Source organism: Globicephala melas, chromosome 2 (assembly GCF_963455315.2).
Source record: "Globicephala melas chromosome 2, mGloMel1.2, whole genome shotgun sequence".
In the NCBI taxonomy this organism is placed as follows: Eukaryota; Metazoa; Chordata; class Mammalia; order Artiodactyla; family Delphinidae; genus Globicephala; species Globicephala melas.
In genome coordinates this window covers 3,116,427-3,134,771 of record NC_083315.2, presented here as the reverse complement: position 1 = coordinate 3,134,771, position 18,345 = coordinate 3,116,427, and the positions used below count along the sequence as shown (strand labels likewise).

General features: G+C 38.6%; 1 protein-coding gene across 1 annotated transcript in view; it reads right to left on the bottom strand.

Annotated features, from left to right (window-relative positions):
- Positions 1 to 18,345, bottom strand: part of ZEB1 (zinc finger E-box binding homeobox 1) — a 194,756-nt gene that overhangs the window by 28,554 nt on the left and 147,857 nt on the right. Inside the window, exons 3-4 of the mRNA XM_030832264.2 lie at positions 17,228 to 17,290; positions 9,733 to 9,894 (exon numbers count right to left, since the gene is read on the bottom strand). Of these exons, the coding sequence (XP_030688124.1) occupies positions 9,733 to 9,894; positions 17,228 to 17,290 (225 nt within the window). The remainder of the gene's footprint in view (positions 1 to 9,732; positions 9,895 to 17,227; positions 17,291 to 18,345) is intronic.

The window sequence follows — 18,345 nt, the reverse complement described above, 5'->3', positions numbered from 1 at the left end:
CACAGTCACAGTGTGATTCCATGATTCAAGCTCCTTGTACTCCTGGGTCATAAGCGGTCTGCTTGCATTATTCTATTTTCTTCTTTACCTTCATTAATCCTTCCAATCAATCAGTAAACAAAATATCCATAAAATGACAAGTTTATCATATTCAAATAGCAAGTTCTTTTCATAAATCAGTATCTATTGAATGTTCATACTCATAAACCAGCACTGGAATATTATTTTTTAAAAACTCACTTTTTAGCAATGAAGACTTGTCATGTAAGGAAAAAAATGTTTCTTTTTAGAATTCCTATAATAAGCTTATGGTAGCAGTTCAATACTACTAAAAAAATCCAACCTATATCTGACCATTTTTTGAACAATAATTTCTTTATGTATCTGTGACCATGCATATACTTATTTAAAAAACATTTTAAATTTCTGTATCTTAAACTTCCTTTAGTAGGCAGACTGATACAAAACCTGTGAAAAATTTCCTGATTTGTTCCCCACTGAACCAGAATTTGTGATAAATCCATCTGTTGAAGTTTCCCTGTTTACAACTTACGACATGCAGACGGTATGTTTAATCTGTTAAAACACTAAAAACCTAAGTGCTTCTGAAGATAATCACTTTTTCTATGTAAACAGATGTTGCTGGTGTGACAGAAAATCTACTGTGAAATACTGTGTTAGCAGTTAAATTAGATTATATACCTAAAAGTAATGAATTCCTGAATTAAAAACATATTGAATAATAATTAGACAAAGAAAACAAAAAATGTTTTACTAATTCAGAACAGTTAAGGCCTCAATTTTTATGGGATTTTACTGCATTGATTTGTAACAATGGACTTTACAAAGTTTAACCTTATTTGATCTATGCAATGGAACATTTCTTTAGTTTTCATTATTTTCTTTCACTGATACTTTCTGAAACCCTCTTTGTTACACAGTTATACACATCTGCATTTAAAATGTTCTATTTCCCTTTCATATCTATGGTAAGCTACTGCTTCTTCAGGTGAAATGTTATCACATTTTCTTTAAGAGAAAAAAAAAACAACCAAGAAACAAAAGTAGAAAACGAAGGCCCAACAGGATTATAATGCCAATAACTACGGACTCTGCAAATACGCAAACAGATCAACAGAACGCATATCATTAAGCTGAAATGCAGTGTCCCCGGGGGTAATTACTTATAGTTTTCAGAAACGTGTCCTTTTGCCACACTGCAGGAAACAATTCCTAGAGTACCCTACTTCTTTTTCCTTTGTCACCAAATTAGTTACAGAAATCCTATCTATTCTGGAGTGAAAGTTCTCTTTCTGCTCTTTTGCATAGCTGATTCCTGATTTAAGGAAGGTACAGTTGACTCTTCACAATGGAATCTGTTTTGTTTTCTGTACCATCCTTCTCGATTTCATTCAAACATTTAAAAGTTGATTGATACAACACCATTTACACTAGCACCAAAAATACTTAGGCATAAATCTAACAAATTATGTATAAGATTTATTTGAGGAAAACTACAAAAGTCTGATGAATAAAATCAAAGAACTAAATAAATGGAGAGATATTCCATGTTCATGGATACTCAACATTGACTCAATATTGTCAAGATGTCAGTTCTCCCCAACTAGGTCTACAGAGTCAATGTAATCCCAATCAAGTCATTTTATGGATAATGACAGACATTCTAAGTTTATACAGAGAGGCAAGAGACCCAGAAGAGGCAACATAACATTGAAGGTGAAGAGTAACGTTGGGAGACCAACACTATCTGACTTCAAGGCTTACTATGTAGCTATAATAATCAAGAAAGTGTGGTGTTGGTGAGAGAACAGACAAATGGGTCAGTGGAACAGAACAGACAGCCCAAAAAGCAAAGGCAACTGGACATCCACATACCAAAAAAAAATGTAAACACAGACCTTACACCCTTTACAAAACTCAAAATGGATCACAGACAACAACAGGAGAAAACCTATGTGACCTTGGGTATGGTAATGCCAGTTTAGATACCAAAGGCATGAGCCATGAAAGGGATACTTGATATGCTGGACTTCATTAAATGAAAAAGTTCTGTTCCATGAAAGACAATAACAAGAGAACTAGAAGAGAATCAGAAGATAAGCCATGGACTGGGAAAACTGTTTTCAAACGACACATCTGAAAAAGGACTAGCATCCAAAATATACAAAGAATTCTTAAAACTCACTGCTAAGAAATCAAATAATTTAATTTAAAAAATGGGCCAAATCATAGCCCCCTTCCTCCTCCAACTTCATGACGGAGAATCAGGAAATCAACACTGGAACTACTGAGTTCAAGAATACATACTTGAGATTAAAGTAAACCTGGAGGACAAGATGGTGGAGTAGAAGGACCTGAGCTCACCTCCTCTCACAAAGACAGAAAAATCACAACTAACTGCTAAACCACCATCAACAAAAAAGGGCTGGAACCTACCAAAAAAGATAATTCTACTTCCAAGGACAAAGCCACAACGAGATGGTAGAGGGGCACATTCGCAATACAATCAGATCCCATACTAATTATTTTCTAGTTTGACCCACAAACTAGAAAATAACTATATCACAGAGGTTCTCTCACAGGAGTGAGAGTTCTGAGCCCCACGTCAGGCTCCCCAGTCTGGAGGTCTTGCATTGGTAGGAGAAGCCCCCAGAGCATTTGGCTTTTAAGGCCAGTGGGGCTTGACTGCAGGAACTCCACAGGACTGGGGAAACAGAAGCACCACTCTTGGAGGGCACAAATAAGGTCTCATGTGAGCTGGGACATGGGAAAGAGTAGTGACTTCATAGGACCCTGGGCGAGACCTACCTGCTGGTCTTGGAGGGGTCTGCTGGGGAGGTGAGGGATGGCTGTGGCTCACTGTGGGTAAAAGGACACTGGTGGCAGAGGTACCGGGGGGTACTCATTGGCATGAGCTGTCCTGGAGGCCGCCATTTTGACACCAAGACCTGGCCCCACCCAGCAGCCCTTAGGTTCCAGTGCTGGCACGCCTCAGGCCAAACAACCGGCAGGGTGGGAACACAGCCCCACCCATCAGCAGACAGGCTGCCTAAAGTCATCCTGAGCCACAGCCACCTCTAATCACACTCCTTGACACGGCCCTGCCACCAGAGGGACAAGACCCAGCTCCACCCACCAGTGGGCAGGCACCAGTCCCTCCCACCAGGAAGCCTGCACAAGCCCCATGACCATTCCTCACTCACCAGGGGGCAGACACCAGAACCAAGAGGAACTACGATCCTGTGGTCTGTGGGACCTCAAACAGAGAAAGTGAGACAAAATGAGATGGCAGAGGAATTTGTTTCAGATGAAGGAACAATATAAAACCCCAAAAGAATAATTACATGAAGTGACAGACAATCTACCTGAAAACAAATTCACAGTAATGATAGTAAAGATGATCCAAGATCTCAGAAAAAGAATGGAGGCACAGACCAAGAAGATACAAGAAATGTTTAACAAAGAGCTAGAAGATTTAAAAAACAAACAGAGTTGAACAATACAATAAATGAAATGACAAATACGCCAGAAAGAGTCAATAGCAGAATAAATGATGCAGAAGGATGGATAAGTGAGCTGAAGACAGAATGGTGGAAATCACTGCTGCAGAACAGAATAAAGAAAAAAGAATGAAAAGAAATGACAGCCTAAGAGACCTCTGGGACAACACTAAACGCACCAACGTTTGCATTATAGGGGTCCTAGAAGGAGAAGAGAGAGACAAAGGGCCTGAGAAAGTATTTGAAGAGATAATAGTTGAAAACTTCCTTAACATGGGAAAGGAAACAGTCACCTAAGTCCAGGAAGTGCAGAGAGTCCCATAAGGGATAAACCCAAGGAGGAATATGCAGAGACATGTTAATCAACTTGACAAAAATGAAAGATAAAGATAAAATATCAAAAGCAACAAGGGAAAAGCAACAAATAACATACAAGGGAATCCCCATAAGGTTATCAGCTGGTATTTCAGCAGAAACTCTGCAGGCCAGAATGGAGTGGCAGGATATATTTAAGTGGTGGAAGGGAAAAACCTACAACCAAGAATACTCAGCAAGGCTCTTGTTCAGAGTCGATGGAGAAATCAAAAGCTTTACAGACAAGCAAAAGCTAACAGAATACGGCACCACCAAACCAGCTTTACAACAAAGGCTAAAGAAACTGTTCTAGGCAGAAAAGAAAAGCCCATGAGAGAAAACAAGAAAATTATGAATGGGAAAGCTGACTGGTCAAGGCAAATATACAGTAAAGGTAGGAAATCATCCACTCACAAACATGCTATCAAAACCAGCAATCATGAGAAGAGGAGAGTACAATGCAGGATATTTGGAAATGCATTTGAAATTAAGAGACCAGCAACTTAAAACAATCTTGTATATACATATATAGACTGCTGTATCAAAACCTCATGGTAACCGCAAACCAAGAATCTACTTATAGACAGATCCAAAACCTATGGAGTGCAGCAAAAGCAGTTCTAAAGAGGGAAGTTTACAGCAATACAGTCATATCTCAGGAAACAAGAAAAATCCCCAATAAACAACCTAACCTTACACCTAAGCAACTAGAGAAATAAGAACAAAAAAACCCCAAAGTTAGCAGGAGGAAAGAAATCATAAAGATCAGAGCAGAAATAAATGAAATAGAGACGAAGAAAACATTAGAAAAGATCAATGAAACTAAAAGCTGGCTCTTTGAAAAGATAAACAAAATAGATAAACCTTTAGACAGACTCATCGAGAAAAAAAGGGAGAGGGCTCAAATCAATAAAATTAGAAATGAAAAAGGAGAAGTTACAATGGACACACCACAGAAATACAGAGGATCTTAAGAGACTACTACAAGCAACTATATGCCAATATAATGGACAACCTAGAAGAAATGGACAAATTCTTAGAAAGGTACAATCTCCCAGAAATGAACAAGGAAGAAATTGAAAATATGAACAATAATCACAAGCACTGAAACTGAAACTCTGATTTAAAAATTCCCAATAAACAAAAGTCCAGGACCAGATAGCTTCACAGGGGAATTCTATCAAACATTTAGAGAAGAGTTAACACCTATCCTTCTGAAACTGTTTCAAAAAATTGCAGACGAAGGAACACTCCAAAATTCGTTCTATGAGGTCAACATCACCGTGATACCAAAACCAGACAAAGATACCACAAGAAAAGAAAATTACAGGCCAATCTCATAGATGAACATAAGATGCAAAAATCCTCAACAAAAAAAAATACTGGCAAACAGGATCCAACAATACATTAAAAGGATCATGCACCATGATCAAGTGGGATTTATCCCAGGGATGCAAGGATTTTTCAGTACCCACAATTATTCAGTGTGATACACCACATTAACAAATTGAAGGGAAAAAACCATATGATCATCTCAATAGAAAAATCTTTTGGCAAAATTTCAACACCCATTTAAGATAAAAACTCTCCAGAAAGTGGGCATAGAGAGAATATACCTCAACATAATAAAGGCCATATATGACCAACCCACAGCTAACATTATACTCAGTGGTGAAAAGCAGAAAGCATTTCTTCTAAGATCAGGAACAAGACAAGGATGTCTACTCTCACCACTTCTATTCAACCTAGTTTTGGAAGTCTTAGCCATAGCAATCAGAGAAGAAAAAAAATAGCAGGAATCCAAATTGGAAAGGAAGAAGTAAAACTGTCACTGTTTGCAGATGACATGATACTATACACAAAAAATCCTAAAGATGCTGCCAGAAAACTACGGGAGCTCGTCAATGGATTCAGTAAAGTTGCAGGACACAAAATTAATGCAGAGAAATCTGTTGCATTCCTATACACTAACAACGAAAGATCAGAAAGAGAAATTAAGGAAACAATACCATTTATCAGTGCATGAAAAAAGAATAAAATACCTAGGAATAAACCTACCTAAGGAGGCAAAAGACCCGTATGCAGAAAACTGTAAGATGCTGATGAAAGAAATCGAAGATGACACAAACAGATGGAAAGATATACCATATTCTTGGATTGGAAGAATCAACATTGTCAAAATGACTATACTATACCCAAGGCAATCTACAGATTCAGTGCAATCCCGATCAAATAACTAATGGCATTTTCTGCAGATCTAGAACAAAAACCTTAAAATCTGTATGGAAACACAAAAGACCCTGAATAGCCAAAGGAATCTTGGGAAAGAAAAACAGAGCTGCTGGAGGAAGCAGGCTGACTGATACTATAAAGCTACAGTCATCAAAACAGTATGGTACTGGCACAAAGACAGAAATACAGATAAATGGAACAGGATAGAAAGCCCAGAAATAAACCCACACCCCTATGGTCAATCTATGACAAAGGAGGCAAGAATATACAATGGAGAAAAGATAGTCTCTTTAATAAATGGTGCTGGGAAAAGTGGAGAGCTACGTGTAGAAGCATGAAATTAGAACATTCTCTAACAGCATACACAAAAATAAACTCGGAATTCATTAAAGACCTAAATGTAAGTCTGGATACTATAAATCTCTTAGAGGAAAACATAGGCAGAACATTGTTTGACATAAATTGCAGTAATACCTTTTTGGATCCACCTCCTAGAGTAACGAAAATAAAAACAAAAATAAACAAATGGGACCTAATTAAACTTAAAAGCTTTTGCACAGCAAAGGAAACCATAAAGAAAATGAAGACAACCCACAGAATGGGAGAAAGTATTTGCAAATGAAGTGAACGACAAGGGTTTAATCTCCAAAACATACAAACAGCTCATGCAGCTCAATATCGAAAAAACAAACAACCCAATCAAAAAAATGGGCAGGGCTTCCCTGGTGGCACAGTGGTTGAGAGTCCGCCTGCCGATGCAGGGGACGCGGGTTCGTGCCCTGGTCCGCGATGATCCCACATGCCGTGGAGCGGCTGGGCCTGTGAGCCATGGTCGCTGGGCCTGCGCGTCCGGAGCCTGTGCTCCGCAACGGGAGAGGCCGCAGCAGTGAGAGGCCCACGTACCGCAAAAAAAAAAAAAAAAAAAAAAAATGGGCAGTAGATCTAAATATACATTTCTCCAAATATATATTTACATTTGGAGAAGTGTGTATTTCTCCAAATATACAAATGTATGTTTATCTATTTTGTTTATCTTTCAAAGAAGATATACAGATGGCCAAAAAGCACATGAAAAGATGCTCCACATCACTAATTATTAGAGAAATGAGAATCAAAACTACAGTGAGGTATCACCTCACACTGGTCAGAATGGCCATCATCAAAAAATCTACAAACAATAAATGCTGGAGAGGATGTGGAGAAAAGGGAACCCTCTTGCACTGTTGGTGGGAATGTAAACTGATACAGCCACTATGGAGAACAGTACGGAGGTTCCTTAAAAAACTAAAAATAGAACTACCATATGATTCAGCGATCCATCTCCTGGGCATATATCCAGAGAAAATCATACTTCAAAAAGGTACATGCACCCCAATGTTCACTGCAGCACTATTTACAAGAGCCAGGACATGGAAGCAACCTAAGTGTCCATCGACAGAGGAATGGATAAAGATGATGTGGTGTATATATATAGGTATATATACACAATGGAATATTACTCAGCCATAAAAAAGAATGCAATAATGCCATTTGCGGCAACATGGATGGATCTAGAGATTCTCATACTAAGTTAGACAGAGAAAGATAAATATCAAAGGATATCATTTATATGTGGAATCTAAAAAATAGTACAAATGAACTTATTTACAAAACAGAAACAGACTCACAGACTTTGAAAACAAACTTACGGTTACCAAAAGGGAAAGGCGGGGGAGGGATAAATGAGGAGATTGGGATTCACATGTGCACACTACTATATGTAAAACAGACAACCAACAAGGATCTACTGCATGGCACAGTGGACTCTACTCAATACTCTGCAATGACCTATATGGGAAAAGAATCTGAACAAGAATAGATATGTATATGTAAAACTAAATAACTTTGCTGTACACCTGAAGCTAACACAACACTGTAAATCAACTAACTCCAATATAAAGTTAAAAAAATGGGCCAAGGACTTTGTTACCTCATCAAAGAAGATATACAGATGACAAATAAGTGTGAAAAGATGCTGCACATAATGTTTCATTAGGGAAATACAAACTAAAACAGCAAGATACCACTACACACTATTAGAATGGCCAAAATCGGGAACACTGAGAACGTGAAATATTGGCCATGACGTGGAGCAACAGGAACTCTCATCATTGCTGGTGGAATGAAAAGTGGTGCAGCCACTCGGGATGATAGTTTGGCCGTTTCCTCTAGAACTAAGCATACCCTTATCATATAATCCAGCAATTGTGCACCTTGGTATTTACCCAAAGGAGCTGAAAACTTATTTCCAGACCAAAATCTGTGCACGAATGTTTACAGCAGCTTCATTCATCATTGCCAAAACTTGGAAGCAACCAAGGTGTCCTTCAGTAGGTGAATGGATAAATAAAATGCAGTACATCCAGACTATGGAATATCATTCAACGTTTAGAAGAAATGAGTTATCAATCCATGAAAAGACACAGAGGAAAGTTAAATGCATAACTAAGTGAAAGAAGCCAATTTGAAAAGGCTATATGACTATGTACTATATGACTCCAACTATAAGACATCCTGGATAAGGCAAAACTATGGAGGCATAAAAACATCAGTGGTTGCCAGGGCAAGGAGGAGGGCAGGATGAACAGGCAGAGCACAGAGGACTTCTCGGGCAGTGAACATACTCTGTGTGATACTATAATGACGGATACTTGTCATTGTACATTTGTCCAAACCCACAGAACGTACAACACCAAGAGTGAACCCTAATGCAAATTAAGGTCTTTGAGTGATTATGATGTGTCAGTGTAGGTTCATCCTTGGTTAAAAAAAAAATTACCGCTCTGGTGAGTGATGTTGATAATGGGGGGGGGGCAGGGGGAATATGGGAAATCTCTGCACCTCTGTACAATTTTGTTCTAAATATAAAACTGCTCTAAAAAGTCTTTTAAAAAAGTTGATTATTGAGCTCTTAAGCTAAATCTATCCATTAAACTGGGAACCCTGGAGAAACCAAACCAGATTTAGGATCTTAATACTTCAAATATCCTCAAACATTCCAAGCATCTTCCTAGTTCTTGGTACAGATACTGTGTAAAATTTCTTACAGGAGTATTTTCATCTGTTTCTAGTGCATGGAAGGCAGAATGACAGCATCTTTCTTTTCAGGAGAGTATGAACGCATTATTATTGTATTTCACCACTCTTTATATACTGGCTGTTCATATCAGAGAGGACCAAAGTAGATACAGGAAAACCATCTGTCTCCAAATCAGTATGTTTTGAACCAGACAGCCACGCTTTTCTTGCCAGAACAGTGGAGAATAATCAAAGGGCACTAAGGGTCACCCTAGTTCCCATTTCTACTACTTGCTACCATGTAAGTGAATGGAAATCGATGTCCAGGCACTGCCCTAAGCATTGCACATGTGGTGGCATCACACTATATACACGAGAGGCCACTGACACAATGCTATACTGTTACCATGGACAGTGTTCCGCTCGTTAAAGAGATCGCTCTCTACAGCCCCCTGCAATAAATGTTGGTTTTCAAAAGTGTTCCCGCTAGTAGAGTGGGTTCCCACATAGAGTAATGGAAGCAATAATCCTCTGGAGATGAGAACAAAGCGGCCGTGATGCTTGTTACCGTTTTCATCGTGCCCGCTGGCCTCCGGCGTGCCCTGCCTCTGGTCCTCCTCGGGCGCCTCGGGGTAGATGACTGCAGTGTCTTGTTGCTGCAGGAACTCTTCAACGTTGGGATCATGGTTTTGTTCATTTTCTGCATCTGAGTCGCATTCATCATCTTTTACTAGAAGAAACGCATACTCTATAAAAACCAACTTCACCACCAAGTTGTTACACAGTTTTCCTAAATAAGAAATTGTTTATCTTGGGAGAATAAATCTGTTCTTGAATTTGCAGGAAATATTTACAGAACATTAAAAATTTACTCGTTCTGTTCTAAGCTATTAAGAAGTCCGTTTTCATAAGTTTAAGATGTTATAAAAGTCTTGACATTGTCACGATATCCCTTGAAAGCTTTAGGGTTGTACTTCCATTCCATTTTACTGATGAACAAGACACAGAGAAGGTTGGCTGAATCCTTAGTTTCTGAATCAATGATAAAGCAAGGAAAACAGGAAAAGAGAAAAATGTAGTTCTCAAACCTCAGTCCTTCCTAGCAACCTACTGTTCATATTTAGTTGGAGTTGTGCTTGAAATCTGAACCATTCTCTGAATAACGAACTGCTCTGAAGTTCAGTTCAGTTATGTGATTTCTCAGAAAATAGCTTTAATAGTTCCCTACAGTTGGAAAGACTTCTAATAAGAGTCAAAGAGTATCAAATTGATAAAATTGCTTCCTATCTACCCTGGTATTCAGATACAGGCAGGGCTATTCTTTCTGTGTTTCTTCCTCAGTAAATGTTAATTGTGGGGTGAAGGAGAGGCATTTTCCCTGAGTCAGAAGGTTCCGAGCATTAACAGCACGTCTTCACTTGGAGAAGGCAGCCCAGAGCGTTGCCGTGTTTGCAGAGCGGGACTGGTATCCTGGGGTTCCCGTCCGTTTCCTCCCGGAGGAGGGTCTGCTCCACACTGCTGCTAACTGTCCTGGGTCAGGGTGGCCCCCGGGTGTCTCATGGCTGACCTCTTCACACACTTCAGACTGAACTCAGTTCTAAATTTATAAAGTAGCAGACTGAACTGGTGCTTAAAATGGTGGGACTTCCCTGGTGGTGCAGGGGTTAAGAACCCGCCTGCCAACGCAGGGGACACGGGTTCGAGCCCTGGTTCGGGAAGATCCCACATGCCGCGGAGCAACTAAGCCCGTGCGCCACAACTACAGGGCCTGCGCTCTAGAGCCCGCAAGCCACAACTACTGAGCCCGCGCTCTAGAGCCCGCAAGCCACAACTACTGAGCCCGCGCTCTAGAGCCCGCAAGCCACAACTACTGAGCCCGCGCACCTGGAGCCCATGCTCCACAACAAGAGAAGCCACCGCAGTGAGAAGCCCACGCACCACAACGAAGAGCAGCCCCCGCTCGCCTCAACTAGAGAAAGCCCGTGTGCAGCAACAAAGACACAGCACAGCCAAAAAAATTAATGAAGAAAAATTAAAATGGTAAATGTAAGGGCATCCTTTTGTTCGACAGTTACCAAAGCAGTCTTGCACAGGAGCAGTAACCCAACTCCTCAGGGTGGCTGCTATTAACAGACTTAGAGCCGATGACATAGTAATCATGATGACTCGTCATTTTTTCCTCCTCTTCAATGCAGCCAAGAGCTATCAATTATTTAGTATCTGCTGTACACAGCTGACCCCTGAACAACATGGGTTTGAGCTGAGTGGGTCTACTTATACTCGGATTATTTCAATAGTAAATACTATGGTACTACATGACTGTGGTTGGTTGGATCCGTGGATGTGGAACTGTGGACACAGAGGAACCTCGTGTTGCAAGGGCTGGCTGTAAATTACACACAGATTTTCCACCGCGGGGAGGGTCAGGTGCCTCTAAGGCCTGTGCTGTTCAATGGTAACTGTACTGAGAACCGTAGTTTTTAGTTGACGCCTCTGAGCCACCAAACCAGGGTTACTGGATCCGGTGGTGTGTGCGGTGGGGGGGGAGGGGGGGGAGGGGAGGCTCTTTTAAAGGGAAGCCAGTACTGTTGGTTTAAATGGAATCTACTTCCAGATCCTCAGCTTCCATGCACGGTCCTTCCTAGAATCCTGAAGGTTCTTCTTTCTACCCCTGCTTTTCACAGTCCTCTGCTCTGACTTCAAAGAGGCAGATCCCTCCCCCTCCATCCCTTACGTTAATACCGTGCATCGCCTCGGAGTGTAAAAAGCCTCCAGGTTGCCGAAGGAAAACGATTCAAAATACCGATTGGGGAAAACCTTCTTTGTTGATCAGTCAGGGCAACATAAGAGCGCTCTAGGCGTCCAGCCTTTCCTGTTTACATGGATTTCTATCAGGGATAAAGTGTGGCAATTGAAATGGGGATTATTTTGGCCCTAGTTACAAAGCTCTGAACTCAGCTATATAATATATCCAGAGGGAGTGAGAGTAATTTTCCTTTAATGATCTCACCTGTTTCATTCCCTATTATTAAAACATTCACTGCTATTCAGGAGGCTGGTGAGAGCAAAGCAAAGAGTATTCTCGAAAACCCTTCCCAGGATCTGTCATTAGCTAGAACAATAAGCACTTCTGAATAACTAAAGCAGTGCAAGTCTGTGTTATTAGGTCTTTTCAATGTAACTTCAAAGTTTCAAGTTAAACTAGATTAAACTCATGAATGAAATTTATATTTTATGTGATTTCCTATACAGAAATATAGATTTGACAGGTTACTTAAAAATATTTTTATCAGATTATATTAAAAATATTTATCTCAGTTAAATAGTCTCCACTTTTAAAATGTTTATATTTTCTATAGCCTAGTAACTATATATATGCTAGATGATGGTATGATGAGGTTTTAAATAGTATATGTTTTTCAGAATTATATAATCTGTATTTTATACACAAACCTTTCATCTTCAGTAAGTTATAAGTTTATCTACACACTGGTTGTAAAGGTACCCATTTGGAGACCAAGATTTTTATAAAGCATAACGATTAGATTAGATCTAAATAATCTTAATCTCATTACTGAATAAGCTATTTTAAAGATGTATTTATTTATACTTTATATATTCCTCATTATTTGTAACATATATTTTTCATAGAAAATATTTTATAAAATCCCTCAAAATGTGTATCGATGCATTTATTTTAATTAGAAAAATGAAGACGCCCTTTTTCTTCTGAGAGAAAGTCTGATTTGGCTGATTGGTCTAACAGTGATAACTGGTTTTACTAGTAAGGTTATTAGGTACAGATTTTCCAGAAATTGAATGAACTAAGTCTATAGCTCTAAGGTATTGATCAAAATATAGTTAATTCACATGTTAAAAGGATTTTTATTTAAAAATGTACTGACAGAAGGTACTAAAATTAGCAAGATTTCAATATCTCCAACCATTTCTGAATATATTAAACAAGGTGCCTCAAAGTGAGGGGAAAAAAGTAAGAAAAGCCAAAACAGGTATCATTAGTCCTTTGATAAGTAAGTATTGGTAAAGCCTTTTGGCATATGTCCCAGGAAAGGAGGGAGTCAATGATTCTGGTGACTGGGAAACAAATCCTTTAGGAAATTAAGTGGCTTTCCATGTTTGCTTTCAACAAAACTGAAGGAGCATTTAATAGAACTGTCAGTTGACAAGACATCAAAATATTTTTATTAATAGATAACCATAATTCTTTGCAAATCTGAATATGTAAAGAATCGAATAAATCATTTATAACAAAAATGTATTTCACCTTTTTATTTATGAGAATAAGGTTATCTCAGTGCTAAAGAAAAAAAGGAAACAATTAATGCTGAACACTTATTCTTCTAGAATAAGCAACATTGAACTACTGATATATGGGCTAATTGAAGAATACTTCAGCTCCTTTAATCTCATTTCCAGTAACATTTTTCTTTAATCAGTAGTTGACCCCTGAACAACACAGGTTTGAACTGCACAGGTCCACTTACACTGGGTTTTTTCAATACAGTAAATACTATCGTTCTACACCATCCATGGTTGGTTGTGGCCACGGGTATGGAACCGCGGACAGGGAGGGGTCCTGTGTACGGAGGGGCTGCGTACACGGGAGCACTGACTCTCAGTTATGTGTGGACTCTGACTGGGCAGAGGGTCGGCGACCCAGTCCCCATGTTGTTCAAGGGTCAACCATATTTATTACAATTTGTCATGTATGCTGTGATCAACTATGTAGGACTAATAATCATAGGATAAATCAATCCATAACGTTTTTTTAATCTTAAGAGCCGTATGGTTCCTGGGAACTTAAGAGAAACTTAGATTTCAATTTCTGTACATGTTTTTCTTGCAAGGAAATGAGAGTTGATCAAAAATATCTTCGAACAGGAAATATACACTATGTTAGCATCAAATTCTATGGGCTACATAGAATGGAAATATGAGTTCAAGGGGTAAACATTATGACATAACATTTCTGACTCTTAAAGAAGAGCTTATTCATATTTTAAAAATGAATGGTATTACACTTCTTTGGATTTCAAATATAAGAGTGATGTTAGAAATGTCATTTTTAATATGCCAGAGATTAGGCTGTAAGTACAGCTGACCCTTGAACAACTCGGGGCAGGTTACTGGTGCCGACCCTCCATGCAGTCCAAGGTCCATGTGTAACTTAGCGTCGGCCTCTGCGTACGTGGGTCTGCATCCTCGACTCAGCCAAGGCCAGACTGCAGCACTGCCGTGTTTACTATCGGGAAAAATCTGCATGTAAGTGGACCTGCACTGTTCAAACCCATGTGTTCAAGGGTCAGCTGTACTTACACTTAAAATGAAGAACTTTATATGTCCATCAGAAACTTGGGGAGTAATACACGATCCATGTGTATAATATAACATCTGGAGAATAATAACAGCACCTCTTAGGGTAGTTGTGAGAATTAAATGAATTACTACAGTATGTGCTTAGTATTGCACCAGGCACACAGTAAGTGCTGTATAATTGTCATCTATTTTCCTCAAAGCAGTCCTGGTAAGGTGAACATTAAATTGGAGCAGATGATTCAGTATTAGGAGTCTGCTTTCAAATTCTGGCGTCTTTCCAACTAAAGTACACTGTCTCCACGAACCTGCATTTACCAAGCCAATTTCAAGCTAAGACCAGACATTCCACAGTTTCACCCATAAAATTTAAAGTGTTGGGAAGTGCATGTTGTGAAAAGGTCAATTATAAAGCAAAATTCCTCGTCCTAAGACTGATAACCTTACGTGTTTAAACATTAAAGAGATGAGCAAACACAGAGAAACACATAATGATAATTTGGTTTTCTTTCAGGTGTGACAAAACTCAGAGCTAACTGTCAAAGTATAGAACTATAATCATTTGACGAAGTGCAGAATTACAGGGTTATCATCGCAGATTGGAGAAAGCAAGGAGAGAGAGACAAATGTTTAGTGTAAAGACTAAATAACATTTTTAACGTGGCCATCAGTATTTCACTCCCATCAGAATAAAGTATCCTATCTTTATCCTCCAATTTTAAAACTCTGCACAATATCAGCTATATAAACAGAAGAGGGATGCTTAGAAGAACAAAGCCTGTTTTGGGTGATTTTTCACTCTCTGAATACTAAGCTGAGACCATAGTTCTCTTCACTTCGTGAATTGCAGAAGGAAGTCAGCTACAGAAAGAAGCTGACAAAGTTCTAAACTAATGATGGTGACCTTTGTGCCAGGTTTTTGTTGACTCTGTCAGCACATTATTCCCTAGAAGTCAAGGAAGTAACAAAAGCGAAGGCGAAACATAGTTTTAAAAGTTTAACTGCTCAATAGTCTCAAACGTCTAATTTCCATCCTTCTTTGCTGAAAACTGCACTTGTCGGGGTTTCACTAAATGTCTGTCTACTCCTAACTCCCCATGTTCCAAGGAAATAATGCACAGGACTCATCGTCTTGTGGCAGAGGGTCCTGTGTTTCAGTGGCAGCTCTGGCTGATACACAGTGACTGTATCTCCCAGATGTGACTGTTTTGGCGGGGGGAGGGAAATTATGTATTACTCAGTACTTCAAACTGAAAGAATTCATTCATTTTCGTAGTGAAGAGCAAATTGTGAGGTAAAATACTGTAAACTTGGAACTGTAAATGTCTTTTTTGCTGGCATTTTGCCTAAAAGGGCAAACGATCTTTTACAGAATAACTTATATTACCCTGGTAATGTAAGTCATCAAATTTTAACATTAAATAAAAGAGTAATGAACAGCATTCTTTTGTGTTCATTCACACTATTTTACTAATAACAAATACCTCGTTTAAATATTTTATATAATGTGTGAGTTAGCCTGACAAATATTTGATAACAAGCATACCTGAATACATTATTCATGCAAGTTCAACATAACCATATTAAAGGCAGAATACAAAACCTTTGGCTGCAGGCACCATAAATTATCACATACTCCATTATTATTTAGTTAATCTGGAATGCACCTTCAGGAACAGTACAATGACTTGCTCTTTGTTTTATAGAACTGACAAGTAGGGGAGGGCTGACGCTTATATTATGGATGAAAATCTATTTTTGACACATTACTATAAAACACACTCATCTTACACAACACAAGGTAATTTATAAGGCTCTGTGGAATACTCCTAAAATGTACTGCAAAGAAAAAAAAACTATAAACGTTAAACCAAAGGAAAAAACCAAAATTTAATTAAAACTATATGATAGAAATATCTAATTTATGGTTGTATATACAGAATACAGTTATACTACTTTTAAGTACAGAATTTTGAGGAAATGTTTTAATAATCTGGAATTTATTTTTGAAGTTTACATTCTAAGACTGACTTATGAGACACAATAATTAAGTGCCTACTCTTATCATATGTAAGATCTGGATTTAAGATTTGCACTTATTCTTTTGCTTCTTAAATCTGATTTGACTCCATTACAGAGGAATAGCCTTAAGTCTCAGAGAGTATGTACTTTTAGTCACCTAGAAGCAATTTTCAACGTCATTTTGGCCTTTTTCAATCACAGTAATTACAAGAAAAATGTTTATTCTCTTGTTTGCTGTGACATGTTCACTCATCAGTGTCCATGATTCTCAGTCTGGTTTCTGGATAAGCGATTATATCTGCTTATTTTTCTCTCTCTTGTCTTGTGGGCAATTCAATGTAGAGCCTTGTAACTAATAATGAAACTCAAAATAGTTAGATCTGTATTTCTATAACTATGGTAAAAAAATTTGACAGAAGTTTAAATTATCATTCAGATACTTATTTGGGGATTATCTGTAGATTACACTTGTCATCCTGATGGATGGAAACCTGTATTACATGAATCTGTAAGCTTACGCTGTATTTGAAGAATATAGAGAGCTAACTTTCCATACAGTGTCCCACACGCCTAGGTATTTAAACATTTAAAGGGGACAAGATAAAGAGTAGGAAACAGACTAAATTCAGGACTCACAGATGCACAAACCAGTGACACAAAAGGCCTTGTTCAAGGACGACAGTGTGCATGAAAAAGGCAAGAGTTACCTGTACCTCCCACTTCATCTGCCCGAGCTTCAGGCCCCAGGATTTCTTGTCCTTCCTTTCCTGCTAAAATCAAAGAACAAAGCATTAAAATAGATCCACCTCTCACCAACATTTTAACTTCTAGAAATCTGAAAAGGAAACTTTCAGATTATATTTGGTTTGGATTTTTTCCCTTTTATAAGTATAGTAATATCTCCTAGTAAGGAAAAGCTTTTTAAAGAAATTAAGCAGATAAGTTTTACAAAACTCAGATATTTTAGTGAAGCAAAATAAGTGAAGATGTATATGTAATTCTGAACGCATACATGTCTTAGAATTACAAGCATACTAGGATTTTAGCATTTTCTTTTAGGAGAGGAGACCTACCTACAGGCAGCAGGATTCGCTTTTGCATCTCCTTCCCGAAGCACAGATTGGTACGTACTGGGCACTGCACTAGATGCCTTATCAACTCATTTCCTTTAATCTTCATAACTACCTTCTTATAAATTTAAAAATCCCACCCAAACATGAGGCTTTAAGAGGTCAGACCACCTGCCTAAGGACACACGTTGCTGGGTCGTGGAGGCGGGACTTGCGTGCAGGTCTGGCGGCTCCAAAGCCTACTTGCTACCCCACCTTGGCCCCCTCGCGAGACGGAGTCCCGGGCAAGCAGAAGGCAGGCTGGACCGAACTGCAGTGTGCCCAGAGCAAACACCTGTGGACGACACTTTTTCTTTCACTGTATTTATTCTTCTAACTACTGACGAGTAGTAATAAATGATAACAGTGTAGGTACTAATAAGCATTTTAGGTGTCTGTTATCTGTCTCTGCCACCTACATATGTTTGTAATGAACTCATAAGATCAGAGTAGATATGCACATTATTTAGGGCAAGCAGAAAGTTGGCTTTATATATTTAGGTACATTTTATTCATTAAATAGTGCACATACAAAAGATAAGTTAAAAACTGCTTTCAGAGTATGTATCATAATTATGATCAGAAGACTTACAGTCATATTAAAACACTGTGTAGTTATCTTCACTCCAATCAATCCCATTGAATATGTCAGTCAAAAATCTTGATTTACATTTCCCCTAAGTTTGATAATTGAATTGAGAAATAGAGCACTAATC